At 43.0% G+C, this 17,012-nt stretch overlaps 2 protein-coding genes across 4 annotated transcripts in view; both read right to left on the bottom strand.

Annotated features, from left to right (window-relative positions):
• colgalt2b (collagen beta(1-O)galactosyltransferase 2b) overlaps positions 1–3,284 on the bottom strand; it is a 33,477-nt gene extending 30,193 nt beyond the window's left edge. The window contains exons 1-2 of one of the 2 annotated variants that reach the window (XM_053680469.1): positions 3,090–3,284; positions 2,697–2,952 (exon numbers count right to left, since the gene is read on the bottom strand). In XM_053680469.1, the coding sequence (XP_053536444.1) occupies positions 2,697–2,923 (227 nt within the window). In that variant the 5' untranslated portion in view covers positions 2,924–2,952; positions 3,090–3,284. Of the gene's footprint in view, positions 1–2,696; positions 2,991–3,089 lie in introns of those variants that run through there. The other variant, XM_053680468.1, reaches the window with a different exon arrangement.
• Positions 3,285–12,562: 9,278 nt separating this feature from the next.
• Positions 12,563–17,012, bottom strand: part of zgc:92140 (DUF4612 domain-containing protein) — a 38,173-nt gene continuing 33,723 nt past the window's right edge. For both annotated transcript variants that reach the window (XM_053680466.1, XM_053680467.1), the window contains exons 5-6: positions 15,166–15,226; positions 12,563–13,450 (exon numbers count right to left, since the gene is read on the bottom strand). In XM_053680466.1, the coding sequence (XP_053536441.1) occupies positions 13,370–13,450; positions 15,166–15,226 (142 nt within the window). In that variant the 3' untranslated portion in view covers positions 12,563–13,369. The remainder of the gene's footprint in view (positions 13,451–15,165; positions 15,227–17,012) is intronic.

The following is a 17,012-nucleotide window of genomic DNA, read 5'->3' as shown; positions in this document are numbered from 1 at the left end:
TGTGAGTGAGTGAATATGTGATTTAGTGATTGAATGAGTGAATGTATGAATTTGTGAGTGAGTGAATGAATAAGTGACAGAGTGAATGTGTGAGTGAGTGAGTGAGTGAGTGAATGTGTGAATATGTGAGTGAGTGAATGAATAAGTGACAGAGTGAATGTGTGAGTGAGTGAGTGAGTGAGTGAATGTGTGAATATGTGAGTGAGTGAATGAATAAGTGACAGAGTGAATGTGTGAGTGAGTGAATAAGTGACAGAGTGAATATGTCACTGAGTGTGTGGGTGAATATGTGAGTGAGCAAGTGATTGAATTTGTGAGTGCATGAGTGAATTTGTGAGCGAGTGAGTGAATGAGTGAATTTGTGAGCGAGTGAGTGAATGAGTGAATTTGTGAGTGAGTGAGTGAGTGAATGAGTGAATTTGTGAGTGAGCGAGTGAGTGAATGTGTGAATTTGTGAGTGAGTGAATGAGTGAATTTGTGAGTGAGCGAGTGAGTGATTGAGTGAATTTGTGAGTGAGCGAGTGAGTGAATGAGTGAATTTGTGAGTGAGCGAGTGAGTGAATGAGTGAATTTGTGAGTGAGTGAGTGAGTGAATGAGTGAATTTGTGAGTGAGTGAGTGAATGAGTGAATTTGTGAGTGAGTGAATGAGTGAATTTGTGAGTGAGTGAGTGAATTTGTGAGCGAGTGAGTGAATGAGTGAATTTGTGAGTGAGTGAATGAGTGAATTTGTGAGTGAGTGAATGAGTGAATTTGTGAGTGAGTGAGTGAGTGAATTTGTGAGCGAGTGAGTGAATGAGTGAATTTGTGAGCGAGTGAGTGAATGAGTGAATTTGTGAGCGAGTGAGTGAATGTGTGAATTTGTGAGTGAGCGAGTGAGTGAATGAGTGAATGTGTGCGCGACTGAGTGAATGTGTGAATTTGTGAGCGACAGAGTGAATGTCACTGAGTGAGTGCGTGAATATGTGAATTAGTGATCGAGCGAGCGAATGAGCGAGTGAATGTGTGAATGAGTAAATAAGCAAGTCAATATTCGAGGGCGTGAGTGACTGAGTGAGTGAATGTGACAGCGACCGAGTAAGCGTTGAAGTGAATTGATACATTAATGATTGAGTGAATATGAGCGCGATTGAATGAATGAGTGAACGAATGAATGAATGAGACAAAACAATAAGACTGAGAACTGAACAAGCAACACGACTGAACTGACTCCTGATTCCAAACCACGGCTCGTCACTTCTACATAATGTTCTTCCATTCATCCCATTTCATACTGCGGCACCCGGGTGCATGCTGGGTAGACGTCGACCTGCTCTCTCTGACCGTATTACCCGCTGTCTCTCCGGGGCCCTGACACCCTTTTCATGTCCGAGTAAAAACCCTACACGCTGCTTAGCCAGCAAAAACGCCTTTCATGTGCATTTAACGTGTCATTAAAGCAGAGCGGATACCGCTGAACGTAAAAACTCGCAGCAGGTCACAGCAGCTACTGAAGGGCTTCTTTAACAACATCACCACAGGAGACCTGCTGTAATCACTACTGCTACACGCTTTACTAAATATCCACAGCACGAGGAGAGACATGTCCCCGCAGAACCCTCGATTAGGCCACACGGACCCATCCATGCTTAAAATTCAGATCCTGTAACAACTGTATAATCCAGGATAAAGTCCTCAACAGCTGTATACAATCAATTCGTATTTTTATCGCTCTATCCGTTATTTACGTCTGTCGCAATTTATTTCCTATCTCTCATCGCTCCTTACGTCTTATTTTCCGATGTCTGATTTAACCAACGCTTTTGTTCTTTCCGCTTGAACACAAATGAAATATAGAGCGATTTTAAGTTTGCTAACAAAGTGCCAGGGTATTTATGGTTAACATCGATGGTTAATCGATAGTTTAATGAAGAAATGGTGATATCAATCCGCTAGTTGTTAGGGCGCAGGTTTTAAAAGTATTTCCCAAACTCCTGAGAACACGGAGGAAGTTCTCTGGAGGAAACCAGAGAACCTACGGGAAACCCAGGAGAACATGTGAGACTCCATACAGACAGGAATCCCAGCTCGGGATCGACAGTGGAGTCGTGACATCGGAACTCTACTGTACCTGCTGCACCACCACGCCGCCCCTTAAGGTTATTATTATTATTATCATCCATCCATCCATCCATCTTCTATACCGCTTATCCTACACAGGGTTGCAGGGAGCCCGGAGCCTATCCCAGGGAATCTCACACACACATTCACACAGTACTGAGAATTTGGAAATGGAGGAAACTGGAGAACCCGGAGAAAACCCCCGAAGCACGGGGAATCGAACCCTCAACCCTGGAGGTGCGAGGCAAACGTGCTATGTTTATAATATATTGGTATGTAATAATATGCAATGTGCTATGTATTATTATTATTATTATTATTATTATTAACGACAACAAATTTACTACTACTACTACTACTAATAATAATAATAATAATAATAATAACAATGAGGATGCAAACCTTTATCAATTACCTAATGTTAATATTCTTACTAATAATAACAATAATAACCGAAAATGTTGAAGCTTAAAGTTAAAACAAAATTTAAACCCTGTTATGAAACCGCAGAAGACCCTGTCACTTACACACACACACACGCGCACACACACGCACACACTGACAGTAAACACTGTGCTCATTGTAGGCTGTGTCTCACCATATGGCCATGCGCTCTTTGGGGTACTCCAGGCGGTCGATGCAGCCCAGGAAGTGCGGCAGGCTGTGAGCAGAGTTCCGGGCCAACACCGCGATCATCACCCGCGGCTTCAGCACCGCAGACTCCGGACGCACCGGATCCAGATCCGCATCCACCGACACGCACGCAGACGCGCACAGGAGCGCGCACAGCACGCCGAGCCTCAGCGCGCACAGCTCGGCCATCATGACTGCAGGAGCCGGGCTACAGCGGAGCTCTGTGCGGAGAGAGAGAGAGAGAGAGAGAGAGAGGGAGAGAGAATAAGAGAGCCTGTGTGCCTTATTTACCTCTCCACGCGCGCGCGTCTCCTCCTCCTCCTCCTCCTCCTCCTTTTCTTCCTCTCACTCTACTCACCTACTTTTACACCTCTTTCCAGCCGGACTGAAGAAGTCTCCTGGATTTATCACTCATATCATCTCTAGCTAAAAGATCATTTTAATATCCAGCTAACTGCAGTCTAACAGCGCATTTAAAACAAACAAACAAACAAACAAACAAACAAGGTTTTTACATGGCTTAATGTTAAAATAAAACAAGGTGTTAGACGTGGCCACGCCCTCGGTCAACAACAGCATCCAGACCACGCCCCCTACAACTGTGGAATCTAAAGGCCACGCCCCCGACAGGGAACCTTTGACTGATTTGTTCGAATCCAATTAATCATGCATGTTATGCGAATGTGTGCCGTTACACTATATTATATTTCTTAGAGTCTTTTAATGGGAGATCTGTATTCCGGAACATTCTACCTAACAAAATAAATAAATAAATAAATAAGTGTGTTAAATATTAGGTTTTAAAAACAAAATGTCGGCGTGTCATGTTTACAAACAGGCTTTTCTTATTTTCATTAATGCTAGTTATTTTGCCTGCTTTATTATTATTATTATTATTATTATTATTTGCCATACAATTTAAATGGCCAGCCAATTAGTTTTATAATTAGGCTGTAAAAACGAAATAACAACAACAATAACAAATAATAACAACAATATATAAGAAAACTGGTGATTCTGATCTCAAACACTGTAACATAAATAAATAAATAAATAAATAAATAAATAAATAAACGTAGCTAAATGTTGGACTCAGTAATGTCACAATAATTAATACTTAATAAAGGGTTTAAAATGACTAACAGTTACTCTTTGCTAACTTTATGATTTATTCACATGGGGAAAAATAGACTAAAATGTTTTTAAGCTCTGTAGAAGATAAATTAGCGAGCACCTGTCGCGCCCTGCACCTCACTGATTTAAACAGGATGTGATTTTCCCTTTTATACGCCCTGCGGATGTATTTATGTCACCAGCTTATGTTTTTCATCCTGTTCACAGGGGGAGAAAAATTAATAGATAGATAGATAGATAGATAGATAGATAAATAAATAAATAAATAAATAAATAAATGGTGTTCTGGTGTCACACAGTCTTATAGCACCCTCTCTTGGTCAAATAATCTCCTGGGTCTCCAGGACTAGGGTTTGGAACATGTGCTCTACACATTTCCTGCTGGAACACACACTTTCAGATTATTACCAGACCGTGAATCAGCTCGAAAACGTCAAATCGAGAGTTCCAGAGGATTGAGGGATTGTGATGTGGCCTTTATTAGTGTTATGAAATACATTTTCATATAAAGGGAAGCATGGTGTAAAGAGACGATGTGATGTTTACGAACGAGAGTAAATTATTTTGAATCATTTTTAATAATTATAGAGACATCTTTCATTTATTTATTTATTTATTTATTTATTTATTCATCTCCAGTAGGTTCTTTATCCCGGTCAGAGTCGTGCTGGATCCGGAGACTGTCCTGGGAACACCGTGAGGTGGGAATACACCCTGGATGAGACGCCATTCCGCCACAGGTGACCACGCACACACATTCACGCGCTCATCCACGACGAGTGGATATTTAGTGTATTCAGTTTGCCGGAAAAGCATGAAGACAATCGTGAAGCTATCCCTCCATAATACAGGCACATACGCGTTCACAGCATAGCTGCTGAAATCAGATCACTTCAGCGGAATCATTTCTCATCGTAAGTCTGTTTGAGGGTTTTTTTTTATCGCGTTTTATTAAATAAAGAGAGGAAACCTGACGAAAACGAGTCCGTCTGCACTTTTGAATGTCACCGACGTTCATTACATTCTAGTAATCGTTTATATAATCTATAAACACCATTCATTATAATCCTCTCAGTGTTTCTGGTATTAATATAAAGCCAGAGTGGTCTACATCGTGACCTACGATCGGTCTTTCCTGTCTTTCTTTAGGCAAGAGGCTAATATTTTTGCCCTGTTTCGCTTACATACCTCAATTAATATTTACTTTAAAAAACACAACAACGACGACGACGACGACGACGACATCATCATCACGCGAGAAACCTTTCAGGAAGCAAAATGAGTTATCTACTGATTTGCCCAAACCCAGAGTGAAATGTTTCGCACTGTTGGAGAAAAAAACAAAAACAAAACAAAAAAAAACACAAGATATTTTTTTTTTTTTAAAAAGAAGAAAAAAAAAGGGTTTTATGATGGAAAAATGCCTTTGAGTCGTGCCAGGAAGGAACTCAAGGGCTCGCTTTCTGAGTCTGAGTCTGGTATGGTCCAAATCCTGCTCTCATACCTTCACACACACACACACACACAAGATTTAAACTGAAGTCGTCATCGTCTGGTACTTAACCTGACGTCAAATCTGTTAATCGCAGTCATGCGGTGATATTTTCCTCTAGGATTCAGAACACCAGCTGGTTGGACCAGACTGCATCAGCGTTTATGAAAAAAACAAGCGTAGGGTCGGAGCTTCCAGAGCGTCAGTGAGGTCAAAGGGCAAATGTAAAGCCGTGTGTAACATACAGACTGCTACAAGGAGTGAAGGAGGCAGTATTACTCCGTACTTGTGCTTACGTACGTTCACGCACGCCGTGCGGAATCTGCAAGGTCTTCATAAATCTTCATAAATGTCCACAAGACACAAGGATAACTGAATTCACACAAATGTACCAGTTCGAAAAGTCTACACACCCTCGATTATTAATCCCGTGCGGCGTTACCTGGATGATCCACGACGTGACGTGTTTATGATCTGTGAGAGTTCTTCTCGAGTCCCGTGTCTGTCCCTGAGCAGTCGAACTGCCCACGCAGCACCGAGAAACCGTGCAGCGTGAACTCTGACACTGGAGACTCCTTCCAAAAATGTCGAATAGATCTCCCGTCGCAGCAAAATTCATATCAATTATTTAACTACACACTTTAAACGGAAAAATGTTCGAGTCCCTGTTACTATAGGAACGTCCGCGGTAATATAAACAGGTCAGCTGTTGTAGAAAACGGATCTTCTGACCAATCAGAATTCAACGGCGTGTCACGGTAGTGCTAATGCAGCACCTACGGGCATGTCACATGACCACGAGCACCTGAATCCCGTCGTGCGAGGAGCTGAGGTCTTTATTTTATACTCTATTTAATCCCAAATATCAGGATATCAGGATAAGGGTCCAAATTTGATGGACGATTACCGCATGATGGTAAAAACCTAAACTACGCCACAGTGCACTTGATAAAGGAGGAACTAAAAGAAACCGAATCCCAGATAGTTCCCCGTTCTATACACACAGTGCATCACAGAGGGCGCGTTTTATTTCAGTGCCTTACCCCAGGGTGTCCGAAAAGCCTCCAAACATAGTGGGAACGAACACGTTTTAGCAAAAACGTCTTCCAAAATCTTTCATACTTAGTTTATATTATATACAGTTGTGCCCAAAAGTTTGCACACCCCCCTTAAAGCTGTTGACAAAATACGACGGATCATAAAAATCCCATGTTGTCGTTTATTGAGTCCTGTCCTGAATAAACCATTTCACATAACAGATGTTTACATAAAGTCCACAAGACAAGATAATAGCTGAATTTATAAAAAAAAAAAAATAAAAAAAAATAAGACCCCGCTCAAAAGTTTACACACCCTCGATTATTAATGTCGTGTGTCGTTACCTGGATGATCCACGACTGGTTTTTTTTGTTGTTTTTTTTTGTTTAAAGATCTTATTTCTTCATTTAGTACCGCACTCCAGACGCTAAATAAGATTAGTAAGTTACGTGTCTCCCAGAAGATAAAATACTAACAATTTACACCGATCATCCTGTTCAAAAGTTCATTCAGAAAAAGTTTATCCAGGACAGATAAACAACAACAACAAACAAATAAACAACAACATGGGATTTTTATGATCCGTCTTATTTTATTAACGGTTTTAAGATTTAGCAGATTCTGCAACGGGTACGCAAACTTTTGAGCACAACTATATATATATATATATATATATATATATATATATATATATATATATATATATATATTTATATACACACAGTATCTCACAAAAGTGAGTACACCCCTGACATTTTTGTAAATATTTGATGATATCTTTTCATGTGACAACACTGAAGAAATGACACTGTGCTACAATGTAAAGTAGTGAGTGTGCAGCTTGTGTAACAGTGTAAACTTGCCGTCCCCTCAAAATAACTCAACACACAGCCATTAATGTCTAAACCGCTCGCAACAAAAGTGAGTACACCCCTAAATGAAAATTTCCAAATTGGGCCCGGTTAGCCATTTTCCCTCCCCGGTGTCATGTGACTTGTTAGTGCTACAAGGTCTCAGGTGTGAATGGGGAGCAGGTGTGTTAAATCTGGTGTCATCGCTCTCACACTCCCTCATACTGGTCACTGGAAGCTCAACATGGCACCTCATGGAAAAGACCTCTCTGAGGATCTGAAAAAAAGAGTATTAGGAGTAAGCAGGAGTAAATGCAGGATGTTCAGAAGATAAACATTAACCATGTGTACGAGAAAAGCAGAAGTGGTTTAGTGGTTCAAAGCGAGAGTGTCATTAAACCGTCTAAAGCAGATACGACACGGTTCCTCTGAGGACAAACGTAGTTCAGATATAACTGACGAGGAAGCCGAAAAGGAAGAAGAAGAAGAGATTATAAGAAGTAATAAACAGATAAACAGATCAGAAGTGTGGTGTGCCGTTCTTCAATAAATAAACTGCTGTGGTGTGAGAGGAATAAAGCGTGGAGTTACGGGGAAAGGAATCAGCCTCGGAGTGCTAACAGTAACGCTACGTCATCGTCACATCAGTCCATCGCCCATTATTTTCCTGAAACAGCACGACGCCCGGTGTTTTATTCCTTGCATACGGTTTGGAAAGAGTCACTTTATGACAGGAAAAATCCACCAATCTGGCAACAGTGCTCTCGTGCCCATAAGGAGCCATTTTGGAGGGAGTGAGAGAGAAGAAGAAGAAGAAGAAGAAGAAGAAGGTGGAGAGAGGGTTGCTGGGTTCAGTATAATTGTGCTGTGAACTCATGCTGGCATTCAACGCGCGCGCGCGCTCACACACACACACACACACACACACACACACACACACACACACACACACACACACACACACACACACACACACACACACACACACACACACAGAGCCCCAGTGAAGAACACTAACCAGTCTATTAGTCTCCAGAGCAGAATAAAGGCTGTACTACTCCACCGGCTAAAGCTCACTTGCCTTTGTGTGTGTGTGTGTGTGTGTGTGTGTGTGTGTGTGTGGCCAGAGCAGGCCTCTAAGAGGTAGCTCTCACATGGAGAGGATATAATGACAGTTACACAACCTTCACTTATATTTCTCCCTCATTCGAGCAGCCATCTTTATCCCTTTATCCCTTTATCGAAACCTCCCTCTCGCTCTCTGTCTCTCTCTCTCAATCTCTCTCTCTCTCTCTCTCTCTCTCTCTCTCTGTGTCGGTCTCATGGAGTTTGCCCTTCTAAAAGCTTCTCGAAAGTCTCCACTCGTGACCTAGGTTTCAAAAACATGTCGTAAGTACAGATCTGAACCTCAGATGGAGCCTCGGTGGACTCACAGCGCCGCACAAAGCGACATCACCGAGCGAGTGAGAATATCTCCGAGTTTAGTCTGATCTTTTTTTTTTTTTTAATCTAATATTTCCTATGATTAGATGACAATAAAGCAAATATATGATTATTAAACCTATTTCTATAGTTTATTTACTCATTTCAAGCTTAAAATAGTCTTGTTCCATTGGCAGACGCCTCATTTTAAGCATTTATTTCCAGGACAAAAGCTAAATGATCTTCCACTACAATGAGAGAATTAAAAACTTGAAATAGTAAAAAGGTGTCTAGAAGTAAGTGTAATTCTCCTGTAAACAGAAATAATAGATCAATTTAAATATATTCAAGATATATTCACTTGCTAAGGTGTTTTTCTTTTGCAATGTAGTGCATATTATTTATATTATGTATATATAGTGTAGAAGCCAATATTTTATACTACTTCCAGTAAAGGGACTAGAGAAAGTGACAGTGCAGTAACAATGTGTAACCAGCAGAGGGCGCAGAGAGGTCAAAAACACATCCGTGCTCCTCTTTAAATCCACAAGACAAATCATCAGAACAAATTAATTTACATTGACACCTAATAAAGTCTGAGAAATGAGACAGACATGGAGAAGGCCGTGAGCTGTAACCATCAGCACCGTGATTTCTCATCTCGCAGCCAAAAAAACAAAAACCTCCTGAAGTCACACCGAGGGAGGAAGTGTGGAAGTGAGGAAGTGGATGCTGCCAAACACACTAATGTATTTATACGTGTGACTCAGAACAGTGTTGGAAATACACACACACACACACACACACACACTCACAGCCATATACACAATATATACAAACTCACACAGAGAGTGAGAGAGAGAGATAGAAAGGGAGAGAAACAGAGACAGACAGAGGAAGAGAGAGCCAGATCGAGAGTGATGGAGAGAGAGACAGAACGATAGGGAGAGACATACAGGAGATACAGATACACACACACACACTATATATATATATATATATAGGGAGAAAGAGAGAGAAATAAAAACAGGCAGCAAGAGACACAGAAGAGAGAGAGAGAGACAGAAGAAGAAGAGGGAGAAGGAGACAGAGAGAAGCAGAGAAGGACAGTGAGAGACAGAAAGAGAAAGAGAGACAGGAAAACAGAGAAAGATAGATAGAAAGATATGGAGACAGAACAGAAACAGACAGAAACAATGACAGAGAGAAGGACCAAAAGAGAGAGATGAGAAGAAAAAAAGACAGAAACAGAGAGAGAGAGAGACATATAGGGAGAAACAGAGACAGATAGGGAGAGAGAGAGAGACGAATGAGAAGAAAGAGAGAGTGAGAGAGAGAAAGAGAGAGAGAGAGAGAGAGACATATAGGGAGAAACAGACAGATAGGGAGAGAGACGAATGAGAAGAAAGAGAGAGTGAGAGAGAGAGAGAGAGAGACATATAGGGAGAAACAGACAGATAGGGAGAGAGAGAGAGACGAATGAGAAGAAAGAGAGAGTGAGAGAGAGAAAGAGAGAGAGAAAGAGAGAGAGACATATAGGGAGAAACAGACAGATAGGGAGAGAGAGAGACGAATGAGAAGAAAGAGAGTGAGAGGGAGAAAGAGAGTGAGAGAGAGAAAGAGAGAGAGACATATAGGGAGAAACAGAGACAGATAGGGAGAGAGAGAGAGACGAATGAGAAGAAAGAGAGAGTGAGAGAGAGAAAGAGAGAGAGACATATAGGGAGAAACAGAGACAGATAGGGAGAGAGACGAATAAGAAGAAAGAGAGAGGGAGAGAGAGAGAGAGAGAGAGAGAGAGAGAGAGAGAGAGAGAGAGAGAAGCAATCACACAGAGAAACACTTTTTCATTTTTCATATTTAATAGAAAAAATATTGGAAAATAACATCATTCCCCAAAAAAAAAAAAAAAAAAAAAAAAAGGAGCAGATTCAGGAATTAAGAGAACAGAAGCAGGAGCAGGACTCACACTGCTGGAGTTTGTACACAGCACCCTCTGTGTGTGTGTGTGTGTGTGTGTGTGTGTGTGTGTGTTTCAGGCTACCTTAGACGACTGCCAGATTGACATTTTCCCCACTTTTTACATTTTAAAAGTCAATGTTTTCTCAAAGTTGTACATTTTACTTAAATTTTGTTTACATCTACTCTCAGTTGGAGGGGGGTTGGGTCGGGGGGTTGGGTCGGGGGGCTGGGTCGGGGGGTTGGGTCGGGGGGCTGGGGGTGCAGAGTGGCAACACCAGTGGAAAACACTAGTTATGGAAAAGACCACCGGCTTTTCTCCGGATCACTCAGAGTCTAAAGGTGCGTTCACTCACACGGCGTCTCGCAGCGACCGGAGACGGTCCATTTCCAGCGAGACCTGGCGACTTCCGGCGACGAGATGTGGGCGTGTCCGGCGACTTTTCGAGTTGAGCTTTTTAGTCGATTCCAGTACGCGGAATATAATTTACTAGTAACAAACCACGCAGGCTTTCTCCCCCAGTTCTCAGTGCAACACTGGGCATCGGCGCTCTGTTCCCGAGTGAAGTCGTCGTCGTCGTCGTCGTCGTCACGTGTACGTTACAGCACAGTGAAATTCTTTTCTTCACATACCCCAGCTTGTTAAGAAGTTGGGGTTCTGCAAAAATATATACTTATATTTTTAAAAAAAATTTACACAACTCAAATGCATTCAACCAACCAACACTCATTCAGTGACGTCACGCGAAACGGCTGCCGTCGGTCAATTCGTCGTCGTTGCGCTAGGCTCCGCCTCCAGACGTTTGCTAGCTGACTCGAAGCTGGAAAAGCTAGCAGTGATCGCAGTCTGAACGTACGTCTGAGATACAGACGTTACGGAAATACACGTTTCACCCGTTTATGTTTTACACAGCTTGACGCTTGACGTCGTCGTCGTTTAAAGCAGGGGTTCTCAAACTTTTTTTATTTCTTTTTATTTGTACACCGTCACGGAACCCTTTATTAATTGTTGAAATAATTAATTAATTAATTTAAATTCACAGAAATCTACTTTAGTAGATTTATTGATTAATTTGATGTTAGATTGATTATTTCTGAACTTTTCACTCGTAGATCCTTTTATTTATTTATTTTTTTAAACAAAAATTGACACAAGGTTCCGGTCGTCGTGAATCATAGGTGCGGTGATGATCCGATAACGTCGAGTGCGTTCTGTCTAGTAAAACCTGAACTCACAGACGCCCTGGCCGCGCTTCACAGACTCCACTACCACTCCGAAGTTGATTATTTTCCGCTGACGGGACGTCCCCCGGGTGCGCCACTCCTCGCACCCATACGCAGACACGTTCGACGTTGTGGGGCGTCCGTGAAACGAGTTAGCTCGTGTCGTCGCTTACGTTACGGCAGCTGTAAACGGGCGTCCCCTCACCGGGTTCTCCTTCTCGAAGATCCGTTCAGTCGTTTTACCGAGAAACTCTGAAAGCGTCCTGTTACCTGACAACGCGCTGACACCGGAGACTCCTCCCATCAGTGTTCGGTAAACACGTCCTGGCACAAACCTTCACCGTATCGACGATTAGATTAGGTTTTTAAAATAAAAAAATTTTAAAAATCATTTTCTTATTAGCCTTAGATCATGTAGCCCGTCCGTCGCAGAAGTCCCCGTGAATGAGCCGTTACTATGGGAACGATAACGTATCGCAGTAGAACGAGCGCATTAATATAAGAAGAGAAAAGTAATCGACCAATCAGGTTTGAGAACGCAACAGCAGCGTAGTTCAGACGAACGGCGAGCGTGGTTAAAGTCGGGGTGTGTGTGTGTGTGTGTGTGTGTGTTTGTTGTTAGGAAGGAGTGTAAGCAGGGAATTCTACAGTCAGTGTGTCTGTCTCAGGGCTCAGTGAATATAAAGTGATTTGATATGTAATATGTTTTGATGTGTGTGTGTGTGTGTGTGTGTGTGTGTGTGTGTGTGTGTGAGAAGGGTGGGTACGGGGTCAGTGCGGCCCTGCCCGTTACATATTTAGTCTGAAAAGGGGCACTGTGCTATCATATGAGCCAAAAAAAAAACAACAACAACAATGACAACAACAACAATAACAACAACAACAAATAATAATAATAATAATAATAATAAATGAAATGAAATGAAAACCTCCACAAATTAAAATAAAACGTCCTTCAAAAGGCAGGAGTTCGAAGCTTTCCATCATCCATATCTCTCTTATTAAAATATCTCTTCTGTTTTTCTTTACATATCAAGCAAACACACACACACACACACACACACACACACACACACACACACGTTCTGTGTTACGTCCTTCCATCCCATGTTTTCTGCCCGAGGGCACAAAAACATCCTGTTCCCCTTTTCATCCTCTTTCTTCTCATTGTCTCTCACACTCGAGGAGGAAGTTGTGGGTCCATAACCGACCAATCGGGTTGAAGCGGGAGGTGCAGAGGGACGGAGTGAAATCCTCAGTAGATCGGTTGTTCGAATAGATGTCGATCAAAACGTCCGTTTCCTTATTCCACCGGCGATGGAAGCAGAGAGGAAAGTGGGTGGGGTTTGGGGGGGGGGTTGCGGTTATAGTTCTCGAGGGAAATTCCCGTTCGCAGGCTCACACTAGCTTTTACTTTCTCTCACACTCACTCAGTCACGCACTCACACGCGCACACTCACACACACACACACACACCCTTCCAATCTGAGCAGTTATAGACAAAACACTGATTTGAATTCACTCCATAGAAGGGAATGTTCTCTCTATCTTTCTCTCATTCCCTCTCGCGCGCTCTTCCTCCCAACAGTAGTCTCGTCCCTACAGAGAGAGAGAGAGAGAGAGAGAGAGAGAGAGAGAGAGAGAGAGAGACAGACAGAGAGAGACAGACAGATAGATAGAAAGAAACAGAAAGAGCAAGACAGAGAGACAGATTGAGAGACAGAGCGAGAAAGAGAGATAGAAACAAAGAGAAAGAGCAAGAGAGACAGGCAGCGAGAGAGAGAGAGAAACAGAACAACAGAGAGAGAGACAGATTGAGAGAAACAGAAAGAGAAACAGAGCGAGACAGACAGATTGAGAGATAGAGAGAAACAAAGAAAGAGCAGGAGCAAGCGATACAGAAACAGATAGCAACAGAGAGACAGAGAGAGAGAGACAGAGAGAGAGAGAGAGAGAGACAGAGAGAGAGACAGAGAGAGAGAGACAGGGAGAGAGAGAAAGAGAGAGAGGCAGATTGAGAGAGAGTTTGAGAGAGAGAAAGAGGAGAGATAGAAAAAGAGAGAAAGAGGAGAGACAGACAGAAGGAAAGAAAAGAGAGAGAGAGAGAGGGATGGAGAGAGAGAGAGAGAGAGAGGGATGGAGAGAGAGATGTTATATCAGAATCTACCTCACACTCATCAAGTCTCCCAGAATTACTCCCAAAAGTCACGTCAAACATTTTTATGAGTGAAATCTCATAATCTGGCAGTTTCGCGCAGTGCTCAGAGTTACATCATCAAACTACGCGGAATCATCTCCAGCGACTAATAAGTGTTTTACGACGGCGTTCTTCCGAACCCGAGACTCCACCCCCCCGCACGCCGCGTTTCTTTCTCTCTCTGTAAACAACTCCGTGCACGAGAACGCGCCAAAAGGATTCGCAAAGCGCTCGCGGTGATCGTGCGTCATAAACTGTCATATCAAACACCTCAGGAATAACGCCAAGAGCTGCGTATCAAGCGCTAGAGAAGAAACACCGTTATGGTCACGCTTGTACTGCTATGGTCAGCTTCGTGTCTCGTGGAGGAAGCGTCGCAAACTCGTTATCAAATAAGAATACTAATAAAATAATCATCAGTCCTAGCACATGCGCAGGTTCAGGCTGCGACGTCGACATTTTCGATAACAAACCCACATGAAAACACCGTTTTGGGTCAACAGAACAAATTTATGGTTATTTATTTATTTAATATTATATATATATATAATAAAGCTATGAATTTACAAACACGGTGTCAAATAATAATCTTTAAAGTCCTTAAAGACACATTTCCCCGATTAAATCTATCATTTAATTATAACCGAAAGGCACAAGAGCAGTGTGGGCGTGTCAGACCTCGTGACGCTCAGACATCGGCGTCTCCCTGGCAACGTAAACAATGTATTTTCTACATACTGTACATCTAGCTCCCTCCAGACTCTTCGCCACCCCGCGTCTAAAAAAACCGCCGAGTTCCCATGAGGGAAAACGGCAGATGGATGGAAGGATGGACGCAGAGATAGACAGATAAAGTCACAAGGTTAAAGAGGAAGTTGGAGGGAGGAAAGAAAAAAAAAAAAAAAAAAAAAAAAAAACCCCCCGACAACACAGAGATAAGAGGACGGATCATTTCCGACACGGTCATCATTTTCCATGTGAACCCACATGACACGGAATTCTCTGGGAGGACGAACCAACAGTGTGCCGGCCCTTTAAATCTCAAAAGCCCAAAGACGAGCCCCTCCCCTCCCCCACTCCTGTGTGTTCATCATCCATCCTTTCATCCCTCCCTCACCTTCTCGATCTTCTCGTCCAGCATTCTGAAGAACTCCTGCTGACTCTCTGACGAATGAATACTGAGAGAGGGGGGGGGGGGGAGGGGGAGAGAGAGAGAGAGAGGGGGGAGAGAGAGAGGGGGGGGGAGAGAGGGGGGGAGAGGGAGAGAGGGGGGAGAGAGAGAGGAGGGGGAGAGGGAGAGGGAGAGAGGGAGAGGGAGAGGGAGGGGAGAGGGAGAGGGGGGAGGGAAGGGGGAGGGAGAGAGAGAGAGAGAGAGAGAGAGAGAGAGAGAGAGAGAGAGAGAGAGAGGGAGAGAGAGAGGGAGAGAGAGGAGGGGGGGGGGGGGGGGTTTAAGGGATGTGACAAGAATTTTCCATTACAACAAGCACAGAATACAGACACATTTTCTCTCTCACATACACACAGGTAGTCAAAATAAAATAAAACAACAAGAATATTCATGAAAAATAAGAATTAAAATAATAATAATAATAATAATAATAAGTGTGATGAAATTTCCACACAATACCCCCCCGTCACGTCACCGATTTACGTTTGGTCTCAAATTAAACGGAATAATTTAAATGTCATTTAAGCGCCGTATTTAAATGTAATTTGAATAAAAATTTGGTTATTTAAATTGAAACCAAAACGGCCGTTCTGTAAAATAACAAGCGCGACGGGTCACATCGTTTTACCGCACAGCGCACGCAAAGCATGCAGGCGGTTCCGACCCCGTCTGAGGTTTGAGACCGTTTTCTGTCTTGCGGTTTATTGCGGTACAGCAGCTCACACACACACACACACACACACACGCACACACGCACACACACACACGAAGTGTAATTTCTCACTTTAGGTTTATTTTTGTCGTTGTCACAAATGCCGTTTCTTGTGCAGGGCCGTGTACAGAACACGCTCCTGTAAAGCTTCTGACGGTTGTGTTTCCACCCCAGGAAGCAGAAACTATTTTTAATTCCTGGCCCATAGATCCAGAACCTTTTTAAAAAAAAAAATGATTCATTCATTCATTCGAGTCCACGCACCAAGTCAAGGAACTGGCTTGGCGCAAACATCAGGAATGGTCAAAAGCTTGGATCTGGGCGTGGCACAGAGACTCAACAGTGCCACGTTTGATTATTAATCCATGGGCAACCGGTTTCACCAACCTGCGCCGCATGTGCTAGGCTTACATTAACTCCGCCCAACAGGAAGCGCTGTACCTTTCGCCTTTTAAACGCTCCTCCTAAACACGATTCATCAGCCTCAAACCGGTCAAGACGTCCGTGATGTTGAATCACAAAGGATTTTTTTAATATATATATATATATATATATATTCTAAACGGTGTTGCCATGGTGACGCGGTAAATGAACGTTGCGCTGTACGAACAGGAAGTGTGGCCTGATCCCAACGTACGTCACGTAATGTGGCGCAAAGTCCATGTTTATGTTGAATATTGGCGTATAATCACACACACACACACACGCACAACATCGCCGGGTCTTTACCATCGCTCCGCCAGCAGGCAACAGGAAGCGCGGCTTATAAAACGAACGTTTTCATAGTCCTCTTAGAGGATTCGAATCAAATTCGGTGAGTGTGATGTAACAATATCCGTGAGGCGAATTTGTGCAGGAACTTTTTGGATATCTTTGGCTGGAATGTATAACACGGCCGGTGAAACCGACACCGATGCAGCCTCGGTGCTTGGGCCCGCTAATCGCTGCTTGCAGCGACGTTAGCGTTCGGTCAAACGCGGGTTTCACAGAATGACCAGCGCTCTAGTCACGGCTTTAAAATCCAGGGGACGGTTTATAAAGACGTGTCGACACGGCGGTCTGCGAGGCAGGACGCTCAGACTCG

This window comes from Ictalurus punctatus, chromosome 5, assembly GCF_001660625.3.
Source record: "Ictalurus punctatus breed USDA103 chromosome 5, Coco_2.0, whole genome shotgun sequence".
In the NCBI taxonomy this organism is placed as follows: Eukaryota; Metazoa; Chordata; class Actinopteri; order Siluriformes; family Ictaluridae; genus Ictalurus; species Ictalurus punctatus.
The sequence above is the reverse complement of the archived record's forward strand: the minus strand, read 5'-3'. Positions and strand labels throughout refer to the sequence as shown.